The sequence below is a fragment of the Danio rerio genome, chromosome 16, assembly GCF_052040795.2.
Source record: "Danio rerio strain M-AB ecotype USA chromosome 16, GRCz13ab, whole genome shotgun sequence".
Classification (NCBI taxonomy): domain Eukaryota; kingdom Metazoa; phylum Chordata; class Actinopteri; order Cypriniformes; family Danionidae; genus Danio; species Danio rerio.
Window position 1 is genome coordinate 48146835 of NC_141036.1, and position 22281 is coordinate 48169115.

Consider the following 22281-nt stretch of genomic DNA (forward strand, 5'->3'; position numbering starts at 1 on the left):
TGAACATGAAAGATTCATTAAGCCAAAAACCATCGTTAGTCAATTAAGGTTGCAAGTTCCATTGTTACAAATATAGTCCATTGATTTGGCGTTTCCCAAATGCATTGTGCCAACAAACATTTGCAAACTACATCGCAAACTTGTATGCTTTGCAACTACGCCTCTAGAGCCGTATTTAGAAACATAGTTCCTGACTGTGTTCTATTCCCACTAATTCCCCCTATATGCCTTATTTGTAGAACATTCTAACATTTAAACTTGCAATAAATAAAAAAAAAACATTAAAGTCGTCTCTCTTGGGTGTAATTTGTTTTCAAATTATTTTTACAGTTCAATTTTTGCAATTTTTATATTGACAACTGCGCTTCCTTAGCAGTGCACTTTGAAAACATTTATGCCATTTTGAACACAGCCAGGGCTCATGACGAAAGCTATAAGTGACCTATTATATTAAGAGGAATTTATTTTGTCTCCAAAGCTTGAGAAAACAAAACTAAATAGCATACGTTAATGCTTTTTTAATTTATAGGTTATTTATTAAGAAATATGTCTGTATATGACATGGGCCTGTTGGTTAGAAGATTTCTGCAGTGGTTTGAATGTATCAAATTGTAAAAGTAGACTTTTCCAACAAAAAAAAAAGATAATTAAATTAACAATATAATAATAACAATAATTATTATAATAATTAGATTTTTTTCCATTTCTTAATAGCCTACTGTAAATTAGGCCTACAACCATTAACAATTTTTAAGAAACTATATATGATGTTAGAATACATGTTAGCTTAGTTATTTTATATAGATTATTCTCAATAATATTTTTAAAGGTAACATATATAGGTAGTATATGTGTCGTTAACATACATTTCAATAAATATGGAAAACAAGTGCATGTTTGGTGCTTGTTGCTTAGGCTTTCATGCTTAAATATTTGTCTATATGTTAAATATAAAAGAAAATTGTTGTGTACTTAGGCAAGCTGCACTCTAAAAGTACTCTAATAACCCAACTTTGGATCAAATATGGACAAACTAAAAAAAATGTAATCTAATTTTATTAGAAAACCAATAGCAATAATGAATGTAAATGTATTCAAAGAAAAACTGATTTTCATGCTTTTAATACATTTTAAGGGGGTATATCTTCCCTATCTCTTATCTAAAACAAGCACATCTAAACAGTTCCTACATGTACGCCCAATGAAGCAGTTTCAGAATAAAGGTGCCTTTTTACACACAGGAACCTCCCGGTTTTAATAATGAATTCAAATCTATTAAAAGTGGATGCAAGGGCAGAGGACATGCACATGTGATCTAGGGCTGTGATATGGTCCAGATTGTTTACGGGTTGATGGTTTAAGGCGAGGAGAATGGGACAATAAAGCAGAGGAGGGGCGGGAGGCATGAGATACACTCCTCCGGCGGTGGTGATGAATGCATGAGGGCTGGAGGTGGCCCACGGTGGGGGTCGACAGCATTCTTCCACACAGCTCCATTGACAAACACAACGGACCAGCAACAGGCGATTCACCAGTGCCTTGGGTTTTAGACGATGTGTGTGTGTTAATAGTGCTCATTATGTACAAGTTTGAATTGGTTGGCAAAATAACTAATAATGCTATTATAAAAAAAGAAAAGCAACAGTAAATTAAATGCATGACCAGGAAGTGATAACTTGATTGACTGTCCCTCAGGAGCATATAATGAGACAAATGAACCATAACGTCCCTTGCTTCACAATAAAGATTTTCATTCAAAGATAAATAAAACTTATAGAAAAGTAATTCATGTGTTCATGCAAACTTAATTTCATGTGTAGGGAAAAGTGTTCTGTTCAATGCTTTAAAATAAAATAAATTTTGGTATGGAGGAATGTGCTTTAAAAATAAGCAAAAATGTTTCTAGGGTGGCTTCCATTTCTTTTTTTTTTTTTGGACTTCCCAAACTGATAGAGGTAATACTGCATTACTATAAACATTTCAACCAGTATCGTTTCCCAATGGAAACAGCAGAAGTAGAGACAGTACTTAATTAAATGTACTCAAGAATACTCAAGTAAATGTGCCATTACTTGCCTAAATGTGTAGTGCAAGTAGAGTAAAAGTATCTGCTGTAAATATTACTCGCAGCATGAGTAAAAAGTAGCCCTTTCAAAAGTAATCAAGACTAGTAAGTAGTGAGTATTACACTGTAAAGAGCTGATGCATTTGCATCTAAGTTGTGGACGTGTGTAAACGTAACATTCTTTAGTGCGTTATTGCCCAGGAGGCACAAAACGTCATAAGATGTTTATATTAGGTTAGATTTAGGTTGTGATGGCAGATGACCAAAATTCAATATCTAGCCAGCATCTAAGGACAGAGTTACTTTGATGTCCAATAACAACGTCAAACGACGTTGATATTTGGTTGTTTTGAGGTTGTGTTAGAAAGTGACCTACATTCAACGTCGAGCCAATATCTTAAACCAATGACTCATTGACGTCAAATACTGACATTTATTCGTCAGGTAAGGCAACCAAAATTCAACATAACGTCCTAGTGGTAACATCCACAAAACGCCAAGCTGTAACATCATTAGATGTTGAAATTTGGTTGATTTTAGGTTGGACGTTGGACATTGACGTAGGCCTGACATTGAGTTCTGATGTGAACCCGATTTTTTTATTTCCAAACAAAATGCTACTTCCCCATGACGTTGGGGTACAATGTTAATCTGGCATAATGCTGACGTGTTGTGCATGTTGGGCGTTTAAGACTATTTTGGTCATCATACAGTAAACATCTAGATCTTCTCATCAGGGACATGCATCTAAACAGTCTCAGGGACAGTGCGTGTAAAGATTTTGGACATCTTCTTGGACACTTTTTATGCTTCCAAACAGTTTGCAGCAATTAAAAATGTCTTGAGGCTGTTCATTATGAGGCGATTTACTTTCTATGTGCGATTTGATTTGACAGGAATCATAGGACTGATTTTTCTAATAAGTAGTGACTGCAGGTTGAATGAAAGTATTGTAGTAAAAGTACCAATACTGCACTAAAAATGAACTCAAGGGAACGTAAATGCACACATTTTAAAAACTACTAAGTAAATTACAATTTCTAAGAAAAACTGCTTAATTACAGTTATTTGAGTATTTGTAATTTTTGTTACTTCACACCACTGCTAAACAGTCATTGCGTGTGGCATAAACATAATGAGTTTTTGTAATACTAATATAGAATAAACTAAATGCAAAGAAAATTGGGGTTTCCCCATCCATTTAATATTGAGAAACTGTCAATAGAGTCCCAATCTGTATTATTTTTGTGGTAGCCACATTATGGTTTTTAAAATAATCCTCTAACTGTACTGTATTAATGAAAAGCTCAGCCCTTTCTGAACAATTGTATTATTATTTGACAAAACTGTATATTTTTTATTTAACAGTTTAGTAGTGCAATAAAGCTGGTCTACACTATATATATCTTTTCCTTTTAGGATTTAGACCATATTTTTTATTAAAATACGTTGAACAAACTATTAAAATCAACCTAACAACCATAAAAACCATAACAGTAGCCTATTAAAATATGTAATAATCTTTATGACATTTTTACACTATGAGCAGTGCGCATGCGCTAGGTCGTCTTACATCAAACGACTTCATGACAGCTTGTTTTCTTATACTACGGATCGATAAACATTGTCAACACAACTGCACACTCTCTGCTCCAAATGATCATCAGGAGATGAAGCGATACAACAAAGGTAAACAATTACTTTGCCGCCTTTGCTCGGAGTTTTAACCTACCTCTGAGAATGCGCTGTATTCCGTTGAGTGTTGAGGTAAATTGTCTGTAGGCCAAGAATGAACGTTGGCATTACCTCGAGATATGCTGTAAATACACACAAAACGCGCTGTTGTCGGGCAGCTTTCATATTTCCCACACAGCAAAAATTTAGACACAGTTTAGCCGCGAATTCGTGTCACAAAACGCGCGCCACTCTTCTATACTCTACACTCAAGACACCTGCGTGACAACTGACGTACACTAAAGGATCGGCCCAGGTACGTCAGCAGCAAAACTTATTTTTGTGACGTTTCCATTATGAAAAACATTCACTGTGTGATTATTTTTTGACTAACATCATGAATCAAACATATTAACCCTTAACTGTCAGCCAACTTTTCAAGTTCAATCTTAAAATTATATATGATAAATGCCTATGATATAAGTTTTATTCAACAAGGTTTAGACGACAATGTATTTTTATTCTTTTATTTATTTTTTCGGTTTAGTCCCTTTATTAATCTAGAGTCCCCACAGTGAAATCAACCACCAAATTATCCAGCACATGTTTTACGCAGCGGATGCCCTTTCAGCCGCAACCCATCACTGGGAAACAATGTATTTTATTACTAAAAAAATCTTTAAATTGGGCAGTGGTTGTATATTATAAACATCTAATATCTGACTGGAGAAATTGCATATATAAGATAAGGTTAAACTCTAAAGGATGGTGCACAAGCTGACACCAAACAACTAGCTTTGATGAAACCCAACTGTGTTGTCGTCTTGCGTTGACTCACGTCTGGTTTCGTCTGGACCAAAGAGCTGCATGTGAACACACCAAATTCAATTAAATTTATCTTTATTTCTAAAGTGCTTTTACAATGTAGATTGTGTCACAATAGCATAACATAGAAGATAGTTAATTGTGTCAGTCGAGTTTTCAGAATTGACGTTGAGTGTGCCTATGGTAGATACGAGAAAACAAAAACTGCAAAAATATCGTAGCTTCTTGGACGTATTTTGCTGTCTGCAGAAATATATATAGGGATACTTTATCAGAATAAGCCTTGGTTGCTTCTAGATGTAAACACAGACATCAAGTACTTATCAGTAGGCTTAATTCAGACAATACAGATCAGTAAAATCATACCATGATCTGCCTCAATAGCCTTTGTTTGAGAGCAGTTTAGGACATTTCTATGTTAAATAAAAAAATGTAAAATAACATTTAAACTTTGAAAACTGAACTACACTGATTCAGTTCACTATAATCTTCTATGTGAAGCTGCTTTGACACAATCTACATTGTAAAAGCACTGTACAAATAAAGATGAATTGAATTGAAATAAAAATAATGCAAAATGATTCATAATGAAATCTTAACTGACAGCAGCCTGTGAAAAAGTCCTAAAGACTTGATATTGTCCCGCCACTGACTCATTAACCCAGTCTCTACGCCTCCTTCTCCCCCCTACTGGTTCCCACACTACTCTCTGAGTGCAAGATTTGGGTAAAGTGCCAACAGGCTCAGCTTCAAAGGAACTGTGGAAGTGAAGAGCTGGTGTACTGTGGCCTCCAACCTCTAATATTAATACAAATATACATTCGCATATATTTCCCTTATAGATGGTAGTAGAAAAGCAGTTTGTCAAAGATTTGGATGCACTGCTTGATGTCTTAATAATCTCTTTGATCTCTAAACTAAAGGTTATGCTTAAAGCAGCAGATCACTCCAAATGAAAATTTGCCATTTCGAGCTTATATGACTTTATTGTATGGAGCAGAAGAAGAAAAAAAAGTCTTCATAAAGAGAAAGAGAGAAATAAGAAATTCATTCATTTTTCTTCGGCATAGTCAAGCGGCAACATCTAGCTCTCCCTCGTGAAGCCAAAACGAGAGTAACTTAAACTGCAATCTGCAATTCATCCACTTGTCTTTGGGGGCTGGCTCTTGGAACTCCAGATGTTCACTGACTGCAATGCTAAGTTGGCCAATTTTTCAGCTGATAAAAACAAGATTACATCCAGGTACAGTTTTAATAAGTCTGCATAATTAAGAGCGTGGCCACTTGAGTGACAGCTAGGTGTCGCTGGTTGCCGTCACATTACCTCAGCTGATTCCGGCTGATTAGCTGCTGAGCTCGACATATACATCATATTTTGTTTTTGTTTTTTATGTGGCTTTACACAGACAATTGCCTTTTAGAATTATTTCCTACAATTATCAATGTTGCATGCTGTGTGCACTTAAATGTGCTCACAAACCATTCAAGTTGCCTCCATTTCCCAGGTGAGTGAAATTATATACTTAAATACCATCTCTATAAATGTATTTGTTTTACTTAAGATATTTTATCATTTAAAATTTTGTTAGAACTGTAATGCACTCCAGAATCTGACAGATTGATTAGCTGCAGGCTATAGAACATTCTGAAACGTTGTCATACAGTGTTATGTGTGGATTTCATAAATAACCTTGCATTTACTGACAGAGACAATATTTAAAGTATTTGGAAGTAATTTGCTTAGTGTATTACAACAGTGTTTTAAAAAGGCTAAACCCTTTATTGATATAGTGTACAACCAAGCACATGTGGTCAGAACACAAACGAGTTGCAGGTTATGAAGTATTAAGCGTTTCTCCCAAAGAAAAGCCTGTCTAAGCAAAATGCTAGCTGGAATGCTCTGCCTCTTTGCCCTTTTTTGGTAAACCCAGCTAAGTGTGAAGACGCGTGAATAAAATGGCAACGTTTGGCCACGCCTACTTGTAGCTTCATTCGCGCTCTTTAGAAACCTATGGGTGACATCACAAATACTACAGGCTATGGGTTTAGTCCCTTTATTTATCAGGGGTCGCCACAGCGGAATTTTATCCAACATATGTTTTACACAGCGGATGCCAGCTGCAACCCAAAACTGGGAAACACCTATACACACTTATTTACACTCAAACACTACTGACAATTTTGTTAATTCAATTCACCTATACCACATGTCTTTGGACTGTGGGGGAATCAGCAGCACCCGGAAGAAACCCATAGGGAGAACATGCAAACTCCTCACAGAAATGCCAACTGACCAGCCGAGACTCAAACCAGCGCCCTTCTTGCTGTGACGCAACAGTGCTAACCACTGAGCTACCGTGTCAACTGAAATAAGAAATTAAAATTATTAAATACTTGCCAAAAAATGTATTCTGTATAAATTATAGTTTGTCAGTCAACAACAGTATGTCTGTTCAATATTTGTACTTCATAAATGTATCAGTCTATTTAAAATGTATTTAAAACGTCTATTTTCATTTTAAAAACAGCAGTATTGAATATACTAGCCAAGTAAGCTCATGAAACTGCCTGTTTTCCCACACAGTTTATCAGGTTATGAATGAATCCCGTTCGTAGGAAGGCTTCTTTTACAGCGCTCATGAGAAATGACTGTTATTAATAAGGTTAGGTTTAAAAATAGAGTCACAATGGGAATGCCTATTAAAAATGAATAATACTGATAATCCGTCTGTGTGAAAGGTTAAGGGCAGTGCACTTGTGAGATGGTCCTGTTAAGTCTTTCTCTCTGCTAAATGAAACATTTGAGAGATGGTGTTAATTTTTTAATATATTGGTGCACATGTTTATTTATAACTACATTCTGAATGCTGCAAACAGCCAATTTGTAATTGATGATTCGTTATTGATTGGCCGTGGTGTAAAAGCAGTAAAGAACAAGGCCCCTTGATGAGCACCGCTGGCTCTATGCCTTCAATCCCTTTTCTTCTTTCAAAGCTAAAACACCCCGCTGGGAAAACACACAACCTCACAACAAGCCACAAATATATCAGGTGGTTCACTTTGTCCTTGGATTTGTTGAAAGCTGTAACAACTACACACTCAAACAGATGTCCTCAAAAAATAGCAAGCAGAATTTGTTAATCTACACTTAACCCTTTACATCTTTTAAAACCACATTTTAGGGCCAATTGTAACTCTGTATAATGAAGCCCTGATTTTGAGTTACTCTGAATACTTGAACCATACAATAACAACATGGGTAGTAAACAAAACAATATTTGGATTAAATATCTGTCATAATCCTCTCATCTCTGTAGCATGATAGTGTTGTTTTGATAGCTGTAGATCCAATCGGTTTAATTCCTAAAGAACAAGAGATATAGAGAAAAACAACAAAAATAGCCGTCCCAAGTACACGAACGAAAGATCTAAAATACTGAATAGACAAACTGAAAATAACTCCATCTTGTTTGGTTTCACTTCTTTTATCCAAGACTTGTTTTGGCAAAACCAAAATATTAATGGGTGTTTTGCCACTCTTATCACCTTAGCAGCCACAGCCTCTGGAAACCATGTAGATCAGGGGTTTTAAATCTTTTAGGACACACGCCCCCTCAAGTCATAATTGGACTAAACAGAAAGTATATTAAGATGTAGAGTATGCATATACTAGTGGCATTATTAAAGTAAACACCGTCATGTAGAACTTTTTCGCCGTATTTTGTGACAAGATCACAACACACGGCTGTCAGTAAAGACACTCAGACACTCACATCGTAAAATGCGGAAGTTTTTTTCTTTCCATTCCGTTTGTGGTATTAAATTCAATTAAAGCAACACTCTTCCACCAGTCCTTACCATACTCGCGTCCAATACCCCAGTTTGTCATAGGGGCCATGAATGAAATGTTCATGGGTGAAAGTGAAACTGCCGAACTGAGTTAAAGTCGAAAAATTAAAGATGAAACAGCCAAAATTACACGAAGCTCTGCAGGAAACGTAGATAGCCTGGTGACGCAACATTCGTAAAGCACTCCACGTAAACACCTTGATTTTATTATTGTCTTATTCAGATTAAGGCAAATAACTAGATTACTAATGTCCATGTAACATAAACGTAATCAGTAGTGTCTTCAAAGTATGTAAAAGATCCAGAAGGGCATCCTGCTGATTTGATCCAGAAGTGCACTTTTTTTTGTCAGACAGCTCGCTGAGGTGGCACAGTAGGTTGTACTGTCGTCTCACATTAAGAAGGTTGCTGGTTCAAGCCTCGGCTGGGTCAGTTGGCACATCTTTGTGGAGTTTACATGTTCTCCCCAGGTTTGCATAGATTTCCTCCTGGTGCTCCAGTTTCACCCCCAATCCAAAGACGTGGTACAGGTGAATTGGGTATAGGCTAAATTGTCCATGTATGAGTGTGAATGAGTGTGTATGGATGTTTCCCAGTGATGGATTGCAGCTGGAAGTGCATTTGCTGCGTAAAACACATGCTGGATAAGTTGGCATTCCGCTGTGGCGACCCCAGATTAATAAATGGACTGAGCCAAAAAGAAAATGAATGAATGAATGATCTAAGAGCCAATCACACAGCAGAAATGTGCAACAATGGGAATCAAAAAATTTGATGATATTAAAAATGTACCAAATTTTCAGCCACTGAATATTTTTCAGCCGAAAATGTTATTCTATTTAATGGACCCTCCAATTTTTGTGGCTTTAGTCATTGTTGGGGTGGTCCTTTAAATCTCAAGGCATTAACAACTTTTGTATCGTTCAATATGGAAAATAATTATCGAGACTGCATTCATGCCATATCCCCAGCCTTACTCCTATTATCCCATGGTTTCCGTGACATTCATTCCCGCCACGGCTACATTACAGCTTTTCAATAAAAACATTCAGTCGTGTATTTTTTAATTATTAGCGGGTGACAATTGCACCAAAATATATTAAAGGTGAGTGAATTATAACAGCGCAAACTTTTCTGTAACCGTAGCAGTGCTGTACGTTATTTGTTTATCCCTTTAAGGTTACTTGCTGATAGACTGGCTGACAGACAGGTGCGTGATGCGTGAGGCCAGCAAACACGACGTATAGCCATTTAACTTTAATTCAGGACACATTAATACCACCCTGTAGGTCTATTGTCTATTATTATATCTAATAAATGTTGGAGACATAGGTGTTACATAAATGCACTAAATCGCACTTTAGCAGTGTTAATTTGAGAGCGCACAAGAAGATCTGCGCTTGAGCAGCATATATTTGAGGGGTTGTGCAAGAAGTTTTGTGCACATACAGAGGAAATCAACGTGCAAGCAAAGGGATTCGCATGCTATTACATAAATGCGATCTCGAATTGTAATATTGCGCTCACGACATTTGTCATCGAAATAACGCCACAGGTAGTTGGTAGATCTGTGTAAAAAAGGCCTGCCGCCACAGCAGGAAAAAATACTAAAGGGAACACTATCTTCATTCTGATTTGCACACTCACATGAACTCACACTACTAAATTGCAATATATATGCAAAACATATGATAATTCAGTTCCTCTGCTCATGTGGCCAGAGTTAAGCCCCTCCTCCTTTTCCTCCTACACACCTACTTCAGCACTTTCATTTCCCTTTATTCAAGTGCCATTAGCGCACTGCTGCTATTCCTGGCTCTGGATAGGCTGGAGCTTGGATCATACAGGCTTATGTGCTGCCAACCAGAGCAGAACTAAACTGTTTGTGCAGCCCCCCTCCCTACCATTAGCAGTGGCCCATCCCCCCGTCTGTGCTCCCTGAAAGTCTCTCTCTCTCAGCTGTGCACCATTGCCATACAGCGGACATGCCATGTTTTTATCTCCTACACTCTCGTGTTGACTCGGACGAGTGGTGACACATTAATGCCATATTAACAGATTACAGGAACATGATCGCTGCTAGTTCCATGGATCTATTGATGTGTATGAATCACAGCAGTGTGGATTAGCATGGTGATCAATGATAACGCTTTGCTCCATTTATCTACCAATACGCTGAGTGGAAAAATGGCACAATATCAACAATAGGGTGCTGCTGTTGTTTTCAATGGACACATCAGACATTTACATACATGTGTATAAAGATCAACAAAAGGACAGGATTAATTTCAAGTTCTTTTATGTCTTTCTGTCAATTTAGGTCACACTATATATTAACTGGCCCTAAATACTGTGTATTTTCATTTAAAATACTAATTTGGTATATTGAACTTTGTATGTACATGTGTTTTTATTTATTTTTATTATCTGCATGTAAATACATCGGTTATTAATTTCTGTAATCACATTTAAAATTACAGTGTTGCATCATTCCTTACATCTTAACCCACCCTTAAACCATATCACCAAACCTGTTTTAATCCCACCTAAATAGTGCCATAAGGATTGTGCACAATTTGAACACAATAAGTACATTGTACTAATTGTTAAAGCAACTTAAAATTAAGTAGGGCCTTAATTTCTTTACTTTAACACTTTATGGCAGTTTAACTAATTTAAAGTGTTCTTTAGTGAATAATATTAATAATTTTGTAATTCATTAAATATTCCTTTGAGATTTTGGGTCATATTACACGAATATTCCACCACCAGTACCTGCCTGAACTGCTAATGCCATGCAGGATGGAGCAAAATATTCTATTGGCCAGTTTTTCTAAGGCCATGCAAATTGTCAACCCAGGCTCAAGCTGTGGTCACACTTGACTTTTCTCCTCATAGACATCCATTCATACGCACGCGAATGCGTCAGACCGGAAACGCAGGGTCATGCGTTCAGTTTTGCAGGTTGCTGCAGTGCAGAGTTCAAGCTTGGTGAACTCTGACCTGCAACGTCGCATCACTTGACTGTGTGAGACCAATCCAGGATCAAAACATGACCTCTCTGGACAGAAATGTAAATTTTAAATGTCTAATCATCTTGTCATCTAATCATCAGCTCCGCACGACAGAATTTCGCACGCACAAACACAAATGTGACTGCAGCTTTATTCTGAAAACGTACTGCTATATACAATTCTGGAAAGCGACAAATACCTCCCAGCAGGTATGTTTTGTTTTTGTTTTTTTGCAGATTTTTTTGGTTTTCGTGAATCCACCAGAGGCCGCTGTGTACGCTTTTTGAGATTTCAAACTTCTTTCGCGAATACCAATCATGCCTGCTGTTCTCGCATAAATCATCCAGAGGCTGCTGTCAACTGACTGACCAACTGATCGACCCATCCTACTCCTTTCACAGATTGACCTGCCCACACACTTCCCCAAACCCAACTGAAAAAAATATATATTTTTTGCTTCTGTTTTTGTTTTACCCACTTTCTGGAACCTTTCCTCGCCGGACTTAAACCACCTCATTGTGGTCAACTCCTCTCTGCGTCTCAAGTGCGCCAACATACATGGCGAGCTACTGGACAAACTGGTAATAGCGGGAAAGCCGTCCATATGTAGGGTAAGCGGTCAACTGGTAACCGCAAAAAGGAACGGTGTGATATTGCCCCATAGAGTTTGTTTTAAAGATGAAATGCAGCCGTACATAACTCTGACTACTTAATTCGCAATCTCCAGAAAAACACATAAGAGACTTTTTTAGAATGAGTCCATGTTGGAAATTGTACAATTGCAATTTTCACTTGTGTGTTTTTGTTTTAAAACAGTATTTGCAAATGAAAATGTTCCTCATTCCGGCTTTTTGTTGTGTACTAGAAAAATTATCTTTGTCCACACTACAGCCTAAAACATATGATTCGTGACCATAGAGTATGCTTATTTTTTGGCCAGAATTCATACTAGCGCACAGTCTCTCGCTAGTGTAATGGTCCTATGATTGGGACTTGGTGAATTAGGAAACAATTTTCAACCGTCCAGAAGACCAATCAGACAGAGTTTGTGGGTAGTCACACCTCTGTTTTTAAAAGTTTGCTTTTCAGTAAGAAATAATAGTATGAGTAGGAAAGAGCAAGTTTTTATAAGCAGAATGAAAATGAGACTCTTTTTATTATGGGAAAACACCCATCAGGACTGTGCTCTCAGGGTCATGAGCCTGAGATAGTGGGACTTGTAGTAATATCTTGTTAACAGCTAATGAATTTAGAAAGAGCAGAAAGAAGCATCATAAGTATAATAGAAAGTACAGAAAAAGTGTAGCAAATGCTTGTTAGAATTTTTAAAGAAAACTGGAAAAAAGTACAGAAGGTCCTGTTCTTAGCTTCCCATTGTGGTCTTCTGCTGCTGTAGCTCACCTGCCTCAAGGTTAAATACATTATGTGTTCAGAGTCTGGCCATTCTATTTTGATTCTGATTTCTGATCAATAAGGCATATCTCAAGGTAAATCCTAGAGTTAGTTGTTTGTGTGTAGATGATGAAACTAATTCAGAAACACAATAAATCAGACACCAACAACCAAACCACCTTCAAAGTAACTTAAATCACCTTTATTTCCCACTCTCGGTTTGAATTTTAACAGAATATCTAGACCACGTCTACATGCCTAAAAACATTGAGTTGCCATCATGTGAATGGCTGATTAGATATTAGTGTTAACAAGCAGTTGAACGTGTACCTAATAACGTAATATAGACATAATGTCAGACACATTGATCACAGTGCATTCCCTCACATGCTAATATTAATAATTAATAACCAAGACCAGCCCTACTGTTTTATTCTGACTAATCATTTTGAAATGACTACCTATACATGCACCTTTTTGGTTTATAAATCTATACAAAGTTTACTACAGCATGTCTTCAACAGTAAAACTGTGAACTTTGTACAACCAAGAACATGCATTAGTGTGTAAAAGTGCTATTACGTTACTGAGAATTCTGTTGTCTATGTGAGCATCACAATGTAATACAGACTTGTAAAGAGCTTCACATTTTCATACCGACGTCGAAAAAAAAAGCTTCTTGAAGTCATGCTGACATTTTACTCATTACCATGGCAACCAATGTAGATTTATCTGATATTAACTACACTGAACAAATGTATTCACTCTTCGTTGACTGCAAAATGACATGCAAATACAGTCAAACCCGAAAATCTAATTTGACTTGGGCTCAATCTGTTTGAATAAAGTGTCAACTTTAGGTGTAGACTCACCGGCCACTTTATTAGGTACACCTAACTTGTACTCTTTTGCCTTCAGGACTGCCTTAATCATACGTAGCACATTTTCAACAAGTTACTGGAAATATTCCTCAGAGATTTTGGTCCATATTGACATGATAGCATCACGCAGTTGCTGCAGATTTGTGAACTGCACATCCATAATGCGAATCTCACTTTCCACCACATCCTAAAGGTGCTCTATTGGATTGAGATCTGCTGACTGTGGAGAACATTTGAGTACAGTGAACTCATTGTCATGTTCAAGTCTGAGATGATTCGCCATTTGTGACATGGCGTGTTGTCCTGCTGCAAGTAGCTATCAGAAGATGAGCACACTGTGGTCATAAAGGGATGGACACGTTCAGCAACAATACTCAGGTAGGCTGTAGTGTTGACACAATGCTCAATTGGTACTAATGGGCTTAAAGTGTGCCAAGAAAATATCCGCCACACCATTACACCACCACCACCACCACCACCAGCCTGAAACATTGATACAAGGCAGGATGGATTTATGCTTTCATGTTGTTGACGCCAAATTCTGACCCTGAATTCTGAGTTACTGTTGCCTTTCTGTCAGCTTGAACAAGTCTGACCATCCTCTGACCTCTGGCATCAACAAGGCATTTGTGCCCCCAGAACATTTTCTCTTTTTTGGACCATTGTCTGTAAACCCTAGAGTTATATGTGCGTGAAAGTCCCAGTAGATCAGCAGTTTCTAAAATACTCAGACCAGCCTGTCTGGCACCAACAACTATGCTCAGTTTGAACTGCAGCAGATCGTCTTGACCATGTCTACATGCCTAAATGCACTGAGGTGCTGCCATGTGATTGGCTGATTAGAAATTTGCATTAACGAGCAGTTAGACAGGTGTCCCTAATAAAGTGGCCGGTGAGTGTATAAGTAACAAACATGACAAAAATTGGCTACTTTTTGAAGGTATAATACTTCAGTCAAGAAACAAATTCCTTCTGGGAAATGGTTTCAAGAGAACTAAAGATGACAGACCAGCAAGGACAACATATGGTTCGTATGAATCACAACAGCCAATCAGAAACCTGTCGGATCCAGATGTCAGACTCAAAGGCAATAGGACTGTGCTGATACATGCAGGCCAAGGGAGCTTTAGCTGTGGCATCAAACCAAAGATGCTGGCAGGAGAGGTGTCAACCTGAACGCATTTCAAATATGAGAGGAGACAGAAACAGAAAGACACATTTGTGACACTCCACCCGCAGACTTTAGAACAAATAAAGACACTAGAGTAGAAATAGGACATGGTACACAGCGCTTGCTAATCGTAGCACATGGTACACAGACCATTTACTGAATAGACACTTGGCAGAACACTGAAGAGTGAAATCTCAATATTGAACCGAATTAATATTGCAGCCCATTTTCAACAACGCTGCGTTCGAGTTGGCAGAATGCTGAGCAGAAATACGGGAAAAGCAAAATGAGGTTTAATTGCTCCAAAATCCAAGCAGCGCAGACTGTATGTACATTAAACCAAAAATACACAGGGGTTTCTCCATATACAAATACCACGATACGAATTAAACTGATCTTTCCATCCTGTGTGGTGCAGTCCAGTTGCCAGCAGTGGCCCACGCAGCTAAATAGACGTCTATATTAACTCTCACCAAGTCACAAAACAACTAGGAGAACAATGAAGTCTGTTGTTATGTAACGCACTAAAGCTGCTAATGACGAGTTCTGATAATGGGAAACAAAGGCAATCAAAAGCATAAAAGCATGTTTGTCACTTTTTATTCGGCTGAAGGGCATTCAGGCCTGCAATATGAAGGCTATAATGATCAGAAAGCGAGTTTGGTTGAATAGGTTCACTTCACATGTGTTCATTAATGTTTTGGTCTGCTCTGGAAATAGCGTCCAGTTTGTTTGTTTTTGCCACTTCCCATTAGGCATGGGACGATAACCGTATTCAAGGTATACCATGGTTTGGAAGAGTCAATTTTTGAAAACCGGGATCTATTTCTGCTATACCATTCCTAAGGCATTTGTACAAATTTTATTTGCATTTTTGATTTTGATTTTTTTGGACAACAGTATCTCGGAAAATATATCCAGAAAATATATCCAAAGATGCTGTTTTAAATTGTAAATAAATCTTTGTCAATGATCTATTTGAATTATTTAGCCTGACTTGTTTATTCATTTAGTCAGTCATTCATTTTCTTGTCGGCTTAGTCCCTTTATTAATCTGGGGTCGCCACAGCGGAATGAACCGCCAACTTATCCAGCAAGTTTTTACGCAGCGGATGCCCTTCCAGCCGCAAACCATCTCTGGGAAGTATCCACACACACATTCACACACACACACACACACACTCATACACTACAAACAATTTTGCCTACCCATTTCACCTGTACCACATGTCTTTTGACTGTGGGGGAAATCGGAGAATCCGGAGGAAACCCACGTAAAAGCAGGGAGAACATGCAAACTCCACACAGAAACGCCAACTGAGCCGAGGCTCGAACCAGCGTCCTTCTTGCTGTGAGGCGACAACACTACCTACTGCGCCACTGCTTCGCCCCTGACTTGTTTATCTCAAAATAAAATATAATGTGTTTAAAGGGGGAAAAAGTTGTTGTTTTTTACCCAGACATGTAAAAACAATATATTTTAGAGCATTAATCACAATACCGTGATATTTTTATCCAAGTTTATCATATCGTCAGAATCCAATACCGGCCCATGCCTACTTACCACAACCTGTACATGCTCAATACTTTACTCCATTAGGAAGCAAGTGTAATTTAAAATAGCAGCTTTACACATGTTTTCCAGTGTTCAGTGTTGAGCTATTGAGATTAATTATAAAATTGTTTTAGTCAGGGGTGCGTTTCTTAAACAACAACTTAACTTGTGGCTGAACTACCATAATATGATGCATCTATTAGGACACAGGTGTCAAATCCAGTTCCGAGAGAGCCGCTCTGCACAGTTTAGTTCCAACCCTGCTTCAACACACTTACCTGAAGGTTTCAAACAGAACTGAAGGAATTACTTTGATCAGATGTTTTTAATTAGAGTTAGAACTAAACTGTGCAGAGTTGTGTGTTTGACTTGTGTGGTTTAGGAAATGAATTATGTAGTGATGAGTGTTTCTCTATTGAAGATCCATTGTTTGAGCCACGTTAGTAATGTAAAACATCCGTAATGACAAATGGGGTGGAACATATTGAAATATACGTAAATGGCACAAAAAAACTATAGGCCTAAATTTCTCTTACAATTATTCAACCGAAAATCATTCTGAAAACATATTACTATATACATTTCTGGCGAGCGCGAAATACTTCCCAGGAGCTATGCTTTTTTTGCAGTTTTTGTTTTCCTGAATTCACCAGAGGCCGCTGTGTATGCTTTTTCAGATCTCACATTTCTCTCGCGGGTGCATTTCATGCCTGTTGTTCTGGTGTAAATCCATCAGAGGCTGCTGTCGACTGACTGAATGACTGACCCACCCTCCTCCTTCCGTAAACCCAACCAATAGTGTTTTCAAAAGCACCGATTGACCCACTCGTCCACTTTCCTAAACCCAATCGACAGTTTTCAAAAGCACCCCAGAAAAAGATAAGCCCTCATTGAATTTTTACTAAGTTTTTAGATTTGACTACATTCTCACCCTGTTAATTACTTGTTCATTTTATTTTTTGTTTTACCTGCTTTCTGGAAACGTACTTCTCTGAATTCAAACCATGTCGTTGTGGACAGCTTCTCTCTGCATCTCACGTCCGCCAACATACATGGCGAGCTACTGGACAAACTGGTAACAGCAGGAAAGCCATCCATACGGAGGTAAGCGGTCAGCTGGTGACCGCACAAAGCATGACCGCCCCATAGCATTCAGTTTACAGACGAATGTACTTCTGGCTAAATAATGTGTGATCTCTATAAGTGTATATAGGGCTACGTTTTCATAATGAACCTACTTTGCAATTATTAATGAAAATTTTCCATATTCTATTCCAAAACCTAAAACCACTAACAAAAATCTGACATGTGTTCTATTCACATTTATAAATATATATAAATATACAGCCTATATATAACCAAATCAATGAAGTATGTTTGTAATGACAGAACTTGCCGACTTAGTTAGCAAACCATGGTTTTCGAAATGCACCCCAGAACAGTATGATTAAGACAAGTCCACAGAAAAGCACACGCGTCATACTCTGGTTTATTCATATTTCTTTTTACTGGGACAAATCCATGAGACCCTCCATCAGGGACAGGGCATTAAGTGTACTTTCGTTCTAATCCACTGCTTTCCTGCCATGTCTTAATCACACAGAATCTGCTGGAATGTTTCTTGCATAAAACTCAACGCATAGATGTTCTCTCTGGATATTTTAGTGAGGACATAGCAGCTGTTACGGGCCATTCACAAATTTATTTATTTTTTTTTTACATGCTCAAATCATACTCAAATCTTTTATTTTCGATTCATTGGGTTTTCAGTTTGCATCTTTTTCACAGTGCCTTGTTTCTGGCCCACTATTTCAAACTAAAAGTTAAATTGTTTTCGAGTTAAAATTTAAAAATGCACCTTAAGACCCAGTTTTCTTTTTAATTCCACTACTTTGTTCTTCATATAATGCATATAAATGATCCTCATTTAAAATGCTAACATGCATTGTGTGGAAACTGCACCTTAAAATCGTGGCAAGATTTCTCGTCGAGGTGAAAAGTTGTCTCGTGGGTTGTGATGTTATGATGGAGCGTGAGGGTGAAATTAGCATTGAAGATTGGAGGCAAGGTTGGATTTGAACTGCAAATCAAGTGCTTGGCACATACCTGGCAACCCGGCTCGAGTTGCAAGTGTCACTTAAACGGGTGTGATGTAACCACTTTTTTTCTTTTTTTTTTTTAACCAGAGTTCAGCAGCTGCCGCGTCGAACATACAACTGCAGCCACACACATTATGGTTCATATCCATGTGATGAAATAGCACTTCAGATACGATGAAAGTCATAATAATCAGAAACACAAATGGAATTAAGTGGAGTATTCCTATTTTAGTCGCATTATTGAAGTGTACAGACATGTAAATATCATAATCACACTATTACTGTCGTGTAGGATGTTTAGCCGCATTTTGCATTAGGATAAGCCATACACACATGGCTGTTTGACACTATTCCTCTGCACCTACTTAGTAAGTAAAGGACCATAGGGACACACACACTGAACTCCTGAAGACTCGAGACACCCGCCGTCATCATGATACACACGTTAATGCCATTCATTATTATTTTTTATTTTTTTAAAGCACTTAAATTATTTTGCAGTTTGTGATTTTTTTTTTTCAGTTGAATAAAAATATATTCACACAGGCTATTAGCAAAATATGCTGCAGTGTTTGCATGCCCTTTACTTCATAGAATTGAATTTATGTTGATTTTTTTGTTGAATAAAATACTATTTTTTAAAAAGAGTGTAATAATCTTGACTTGTCTTGTTCTCATGAACCCAATCTCGTGTCTCATTTCATCTCGTGGAGTAAGCGTCTCGTCACACCCCTATATATATATATATATATATATATACACCAAACTTAAGATTTCAAGTTCAAAAACAGAAGAAACTGGCTTCAATATTTGGATAACTTGAAGCAGTGATTAATAATTTAGTAGCATAATTACTCATGTTGTCTCAAAACACTCGGTCAAGTATTATTCTATATATCTCTCACAAAATCTTTGTGTAAGAGACATGGACTTGCTTAAGATGTCGTCTTACTAGATTAGTTGTAATTAGGAAAAATGGAGACACGAACCTCTTCATGCAGACAATGTACTGAGAGAAAACAACAACATGGAATTTGCGATGGTGAACTGGGAACTGCTTCCCTTACTGTTTTCCCATTCCCTTCACATCAGTGAATCGCTGGCCTACTTTCACAACTTCCATTTTTAATGAGTTCCAGCAACACTCACACCGGAGCTCACCAGTCAACAACCTGTCACATCCACAAGAAACCCACGTGAAAGGAACGCAGAGTAATTGTAATAAATATTCAAAGGCTACTGGTTTTTGTGGTTTCCAGACATGCCAACAGCTGGTTCTCGACTCTCTGTCCCAACAATATTTATAGTGGCTGACTTTAGAAATGTTGTCAAAGAACAGTCTGTTATCTGGATGAGAATACAATGCATTTTGGTAAAGAAAAAGTTTGACCTTTAGTGTTCCAGATGTCTGGAATAATTAAAGTCAGTCCATCACTTTGTTTTCCAACATGCATGAGTCTTTAGAAATGACCAAAAACACACTTACACCAACATGAAACCAATAGCAACAGGGTATTTCAAGAAAAATGAGGCCATAAGAATCATGGGGAATTAACGGGCTGAGCTAAAAAAAAAAGGGATCACACTCACCTTTACGCATAAACACTCTGGCACGGGCTCAGTCTCCCACTGGGAAACGTGGCATTGGATCTAATTTTCTTTCAGCAGGCAGGCTGGAGGTCACACCTGTGCTTCTCACGCATCCAGTGAAGAACTTCAGGGTGTAGGAACCTCTCCAGGAACACATTACAAAGACCCAGAATCTTCTTTCGCTCTGAAGGTGTTATGTTCCTACTCTTCATCCATCAGAAATAAAAGAAATGTGTTTTTCTAGGAGGAGCTTGATTTGTTCACATAGCATGACTCAGGCGGTGAGTTGGGGAACTAAACTGAGTCATAAACAAAAACAGACCATCAGAAGCTTATCAGCATCTGGTAAATTAAACCATCAGAATTATTTGTAAAACCATGTAAAGTTTATTTATTAACTAATTTCAAGAAGATCACAAGCTCATGACAGCTTCTTACCTCAGTTGTCATAATCTTGAAGAATCCCCCTTCCACCCCTATTCCTCCACCCTTTTCCTTGATAGGGCGACACTGTGACCCAGTGGTTAGAACTGTTGCCTCACAGCAAGAATGTCACTGGTTCAAGTCTCTAACAGGCCAGTCGAAATTTCTGTGCAGAGTTTACATGTTCTCCCTGAGCTCGTGTTGGTTTCTTCTCACAGTCCAAAAACATGCAACATAGGTAAATTGATCAAACCAAATTGGCCCCATAGATTAGCTCTTAATCAAGATTATATCTCTCCATAACAATTCCTAATTTTTCATTAGCCATAAATAAGCAGAATTCTCAAAACCTACCTAAGTTCAAACTCTCCTCTCACCCTGCAAATGGGAGAGAGCCCCGGACTCAAAGATCTTATGAGCTAAGAGCTCTTTGCTGGAACAGCATGCTAAACAAGCTTCATAATCAATCTTCAGCTTAGTGGAAACTCTTGAAAAGGGTACAATATCCAACCAATATTTTTAACTCAAGCGAAAGATGCAAATTATTCAGAAACAACAAGTAACAAGATAGCATTTCAAACTTCAACTTAAATACTGAAAAGTAGTCAAAAAGCTTACTTCACCGAAATATCTACTTACTTTTTGCCCTACCACAAGTTGTTCCAGGGTACCACGGTGGCGCAGTGGTTAGTGCTGTTGCCTCACAGCAAGAAGGTTGCTGGTTCGAGTCCCAGCAGGGCCAGTTGGCTTTTCTGTGTGGAGTTTGCATGTTCTCCCTGTGTTCGTGTGGGTTTCCTCTAAGTGCTCTAGTTTCCCCTCCAAGTCCAAAGACATGTATAGCGAGTTGAATAAATTAGGTCAACCATAATGTAAAAGTGAGTGTGTATGGGTGTACTACGTTGTGGCTGGAAGGGCATCCGCTGCGTAAAACATATGCTAGAATAGTTGGTGGGTTATTCTACTGTGGTGAATCCTGATAATTAAGGAACTACGCCATTGGGGTTCTCATTGAGAGAGATTGCTGTGGCTGAATGTTCAGTTATGTAAACATTTTTTAAGTGCAATTTTTGAACTTGGACTCAGCCTTCATGAGATGATGACAATGATCAGATTCTGTCACCAATATTTCGTTGAAGTCGCCCTTGTGTGTATAACAGCTAGGGCTGCACAATATATAGATTTAGCATTGATATCGAATGTGTGCATTCGCAATAGTCACTTCGCAGGATCTGAACTGTTGAGTTGGGATTATAGTCGAGAAGTTTTAACCATAATAGTGTAAAAATGTATAAGTCTTTTGTGTCTCCAGAATGTGTCTGTAAAGTTTCAGCTCAAAAACCCATCTGATTCTTTATTATACCTTTCAGAACATTGTAATTTTCTGCTCTGAACACTTTGTAGCTGTTTTAGTTGCCTGTGCCTTTAATGCTAGTTCTCTCCGCCTACCGTTCCCACATGCCTGTCAGAGTGTGCCTCAATATCTGCCTCGGCTGCATCAGATAAACAGCACAGTGACAGACATGAAGGAAGCAGATCTCAAGTCATCTTTGAAAGAAATACTACAGTAAGAACTTACCCTTTTTTTATGTGTTTGTTGTGGAGTTAAACATGCACTTTTTATAAATGTTTTAAACTTGTAAAACTCATTTTTGATCAAATTTGATGATGATTGATGATCACAGAGCGCTGAACAGATCTTTTAATCCCGGTTGCTTTGCGCACGTCTTGTTGATATGATTATAC

General features: G+C 37.9%; 1 protein-coding gene and 1 long non-coding RNA gene across 11 annotated transcripts in view; one reads left to right on the forward strand and one right to left on the reverse strand.

Moving 5' to 3' along the window:
• cspg5a (chondroitin sulfate proteoglycan 5a) overlaps positions 1-20414 on the reverse strand; it is a 97351-nt gene extending 76937 nt beyond the window's left edge. For 5 of the 10 annotated variants that reach the window (XM_087287763.1, XM_087287757.1, XM_087287755.1 and 2 more), the window contains exon 1: positions 20116-20414. In XM_087287763.1, the coding sequence (XP_087143889.1) occupies positions 20116-20125 (10 nt within the window). In that variant the 5' untranslated portion in view covers positions 20126-20414. Of the gene's footprint in view, positions 1-3797; positions 4054-20115 lie in introns of those variants that run through there. The other 5 variants (XM_087287762.1, XM_087287761.1, XM_087287760.1 and 2 more) reach the window with 3 other exon arrangements.
• Positions 1-22281, forward strand: part of LOC147840401 (uncharacterized) — a 615523-nt gene that overhangs the window by 154308 nt on the left and 438934 nt on the right. The window lies entirely within an intron of this gene.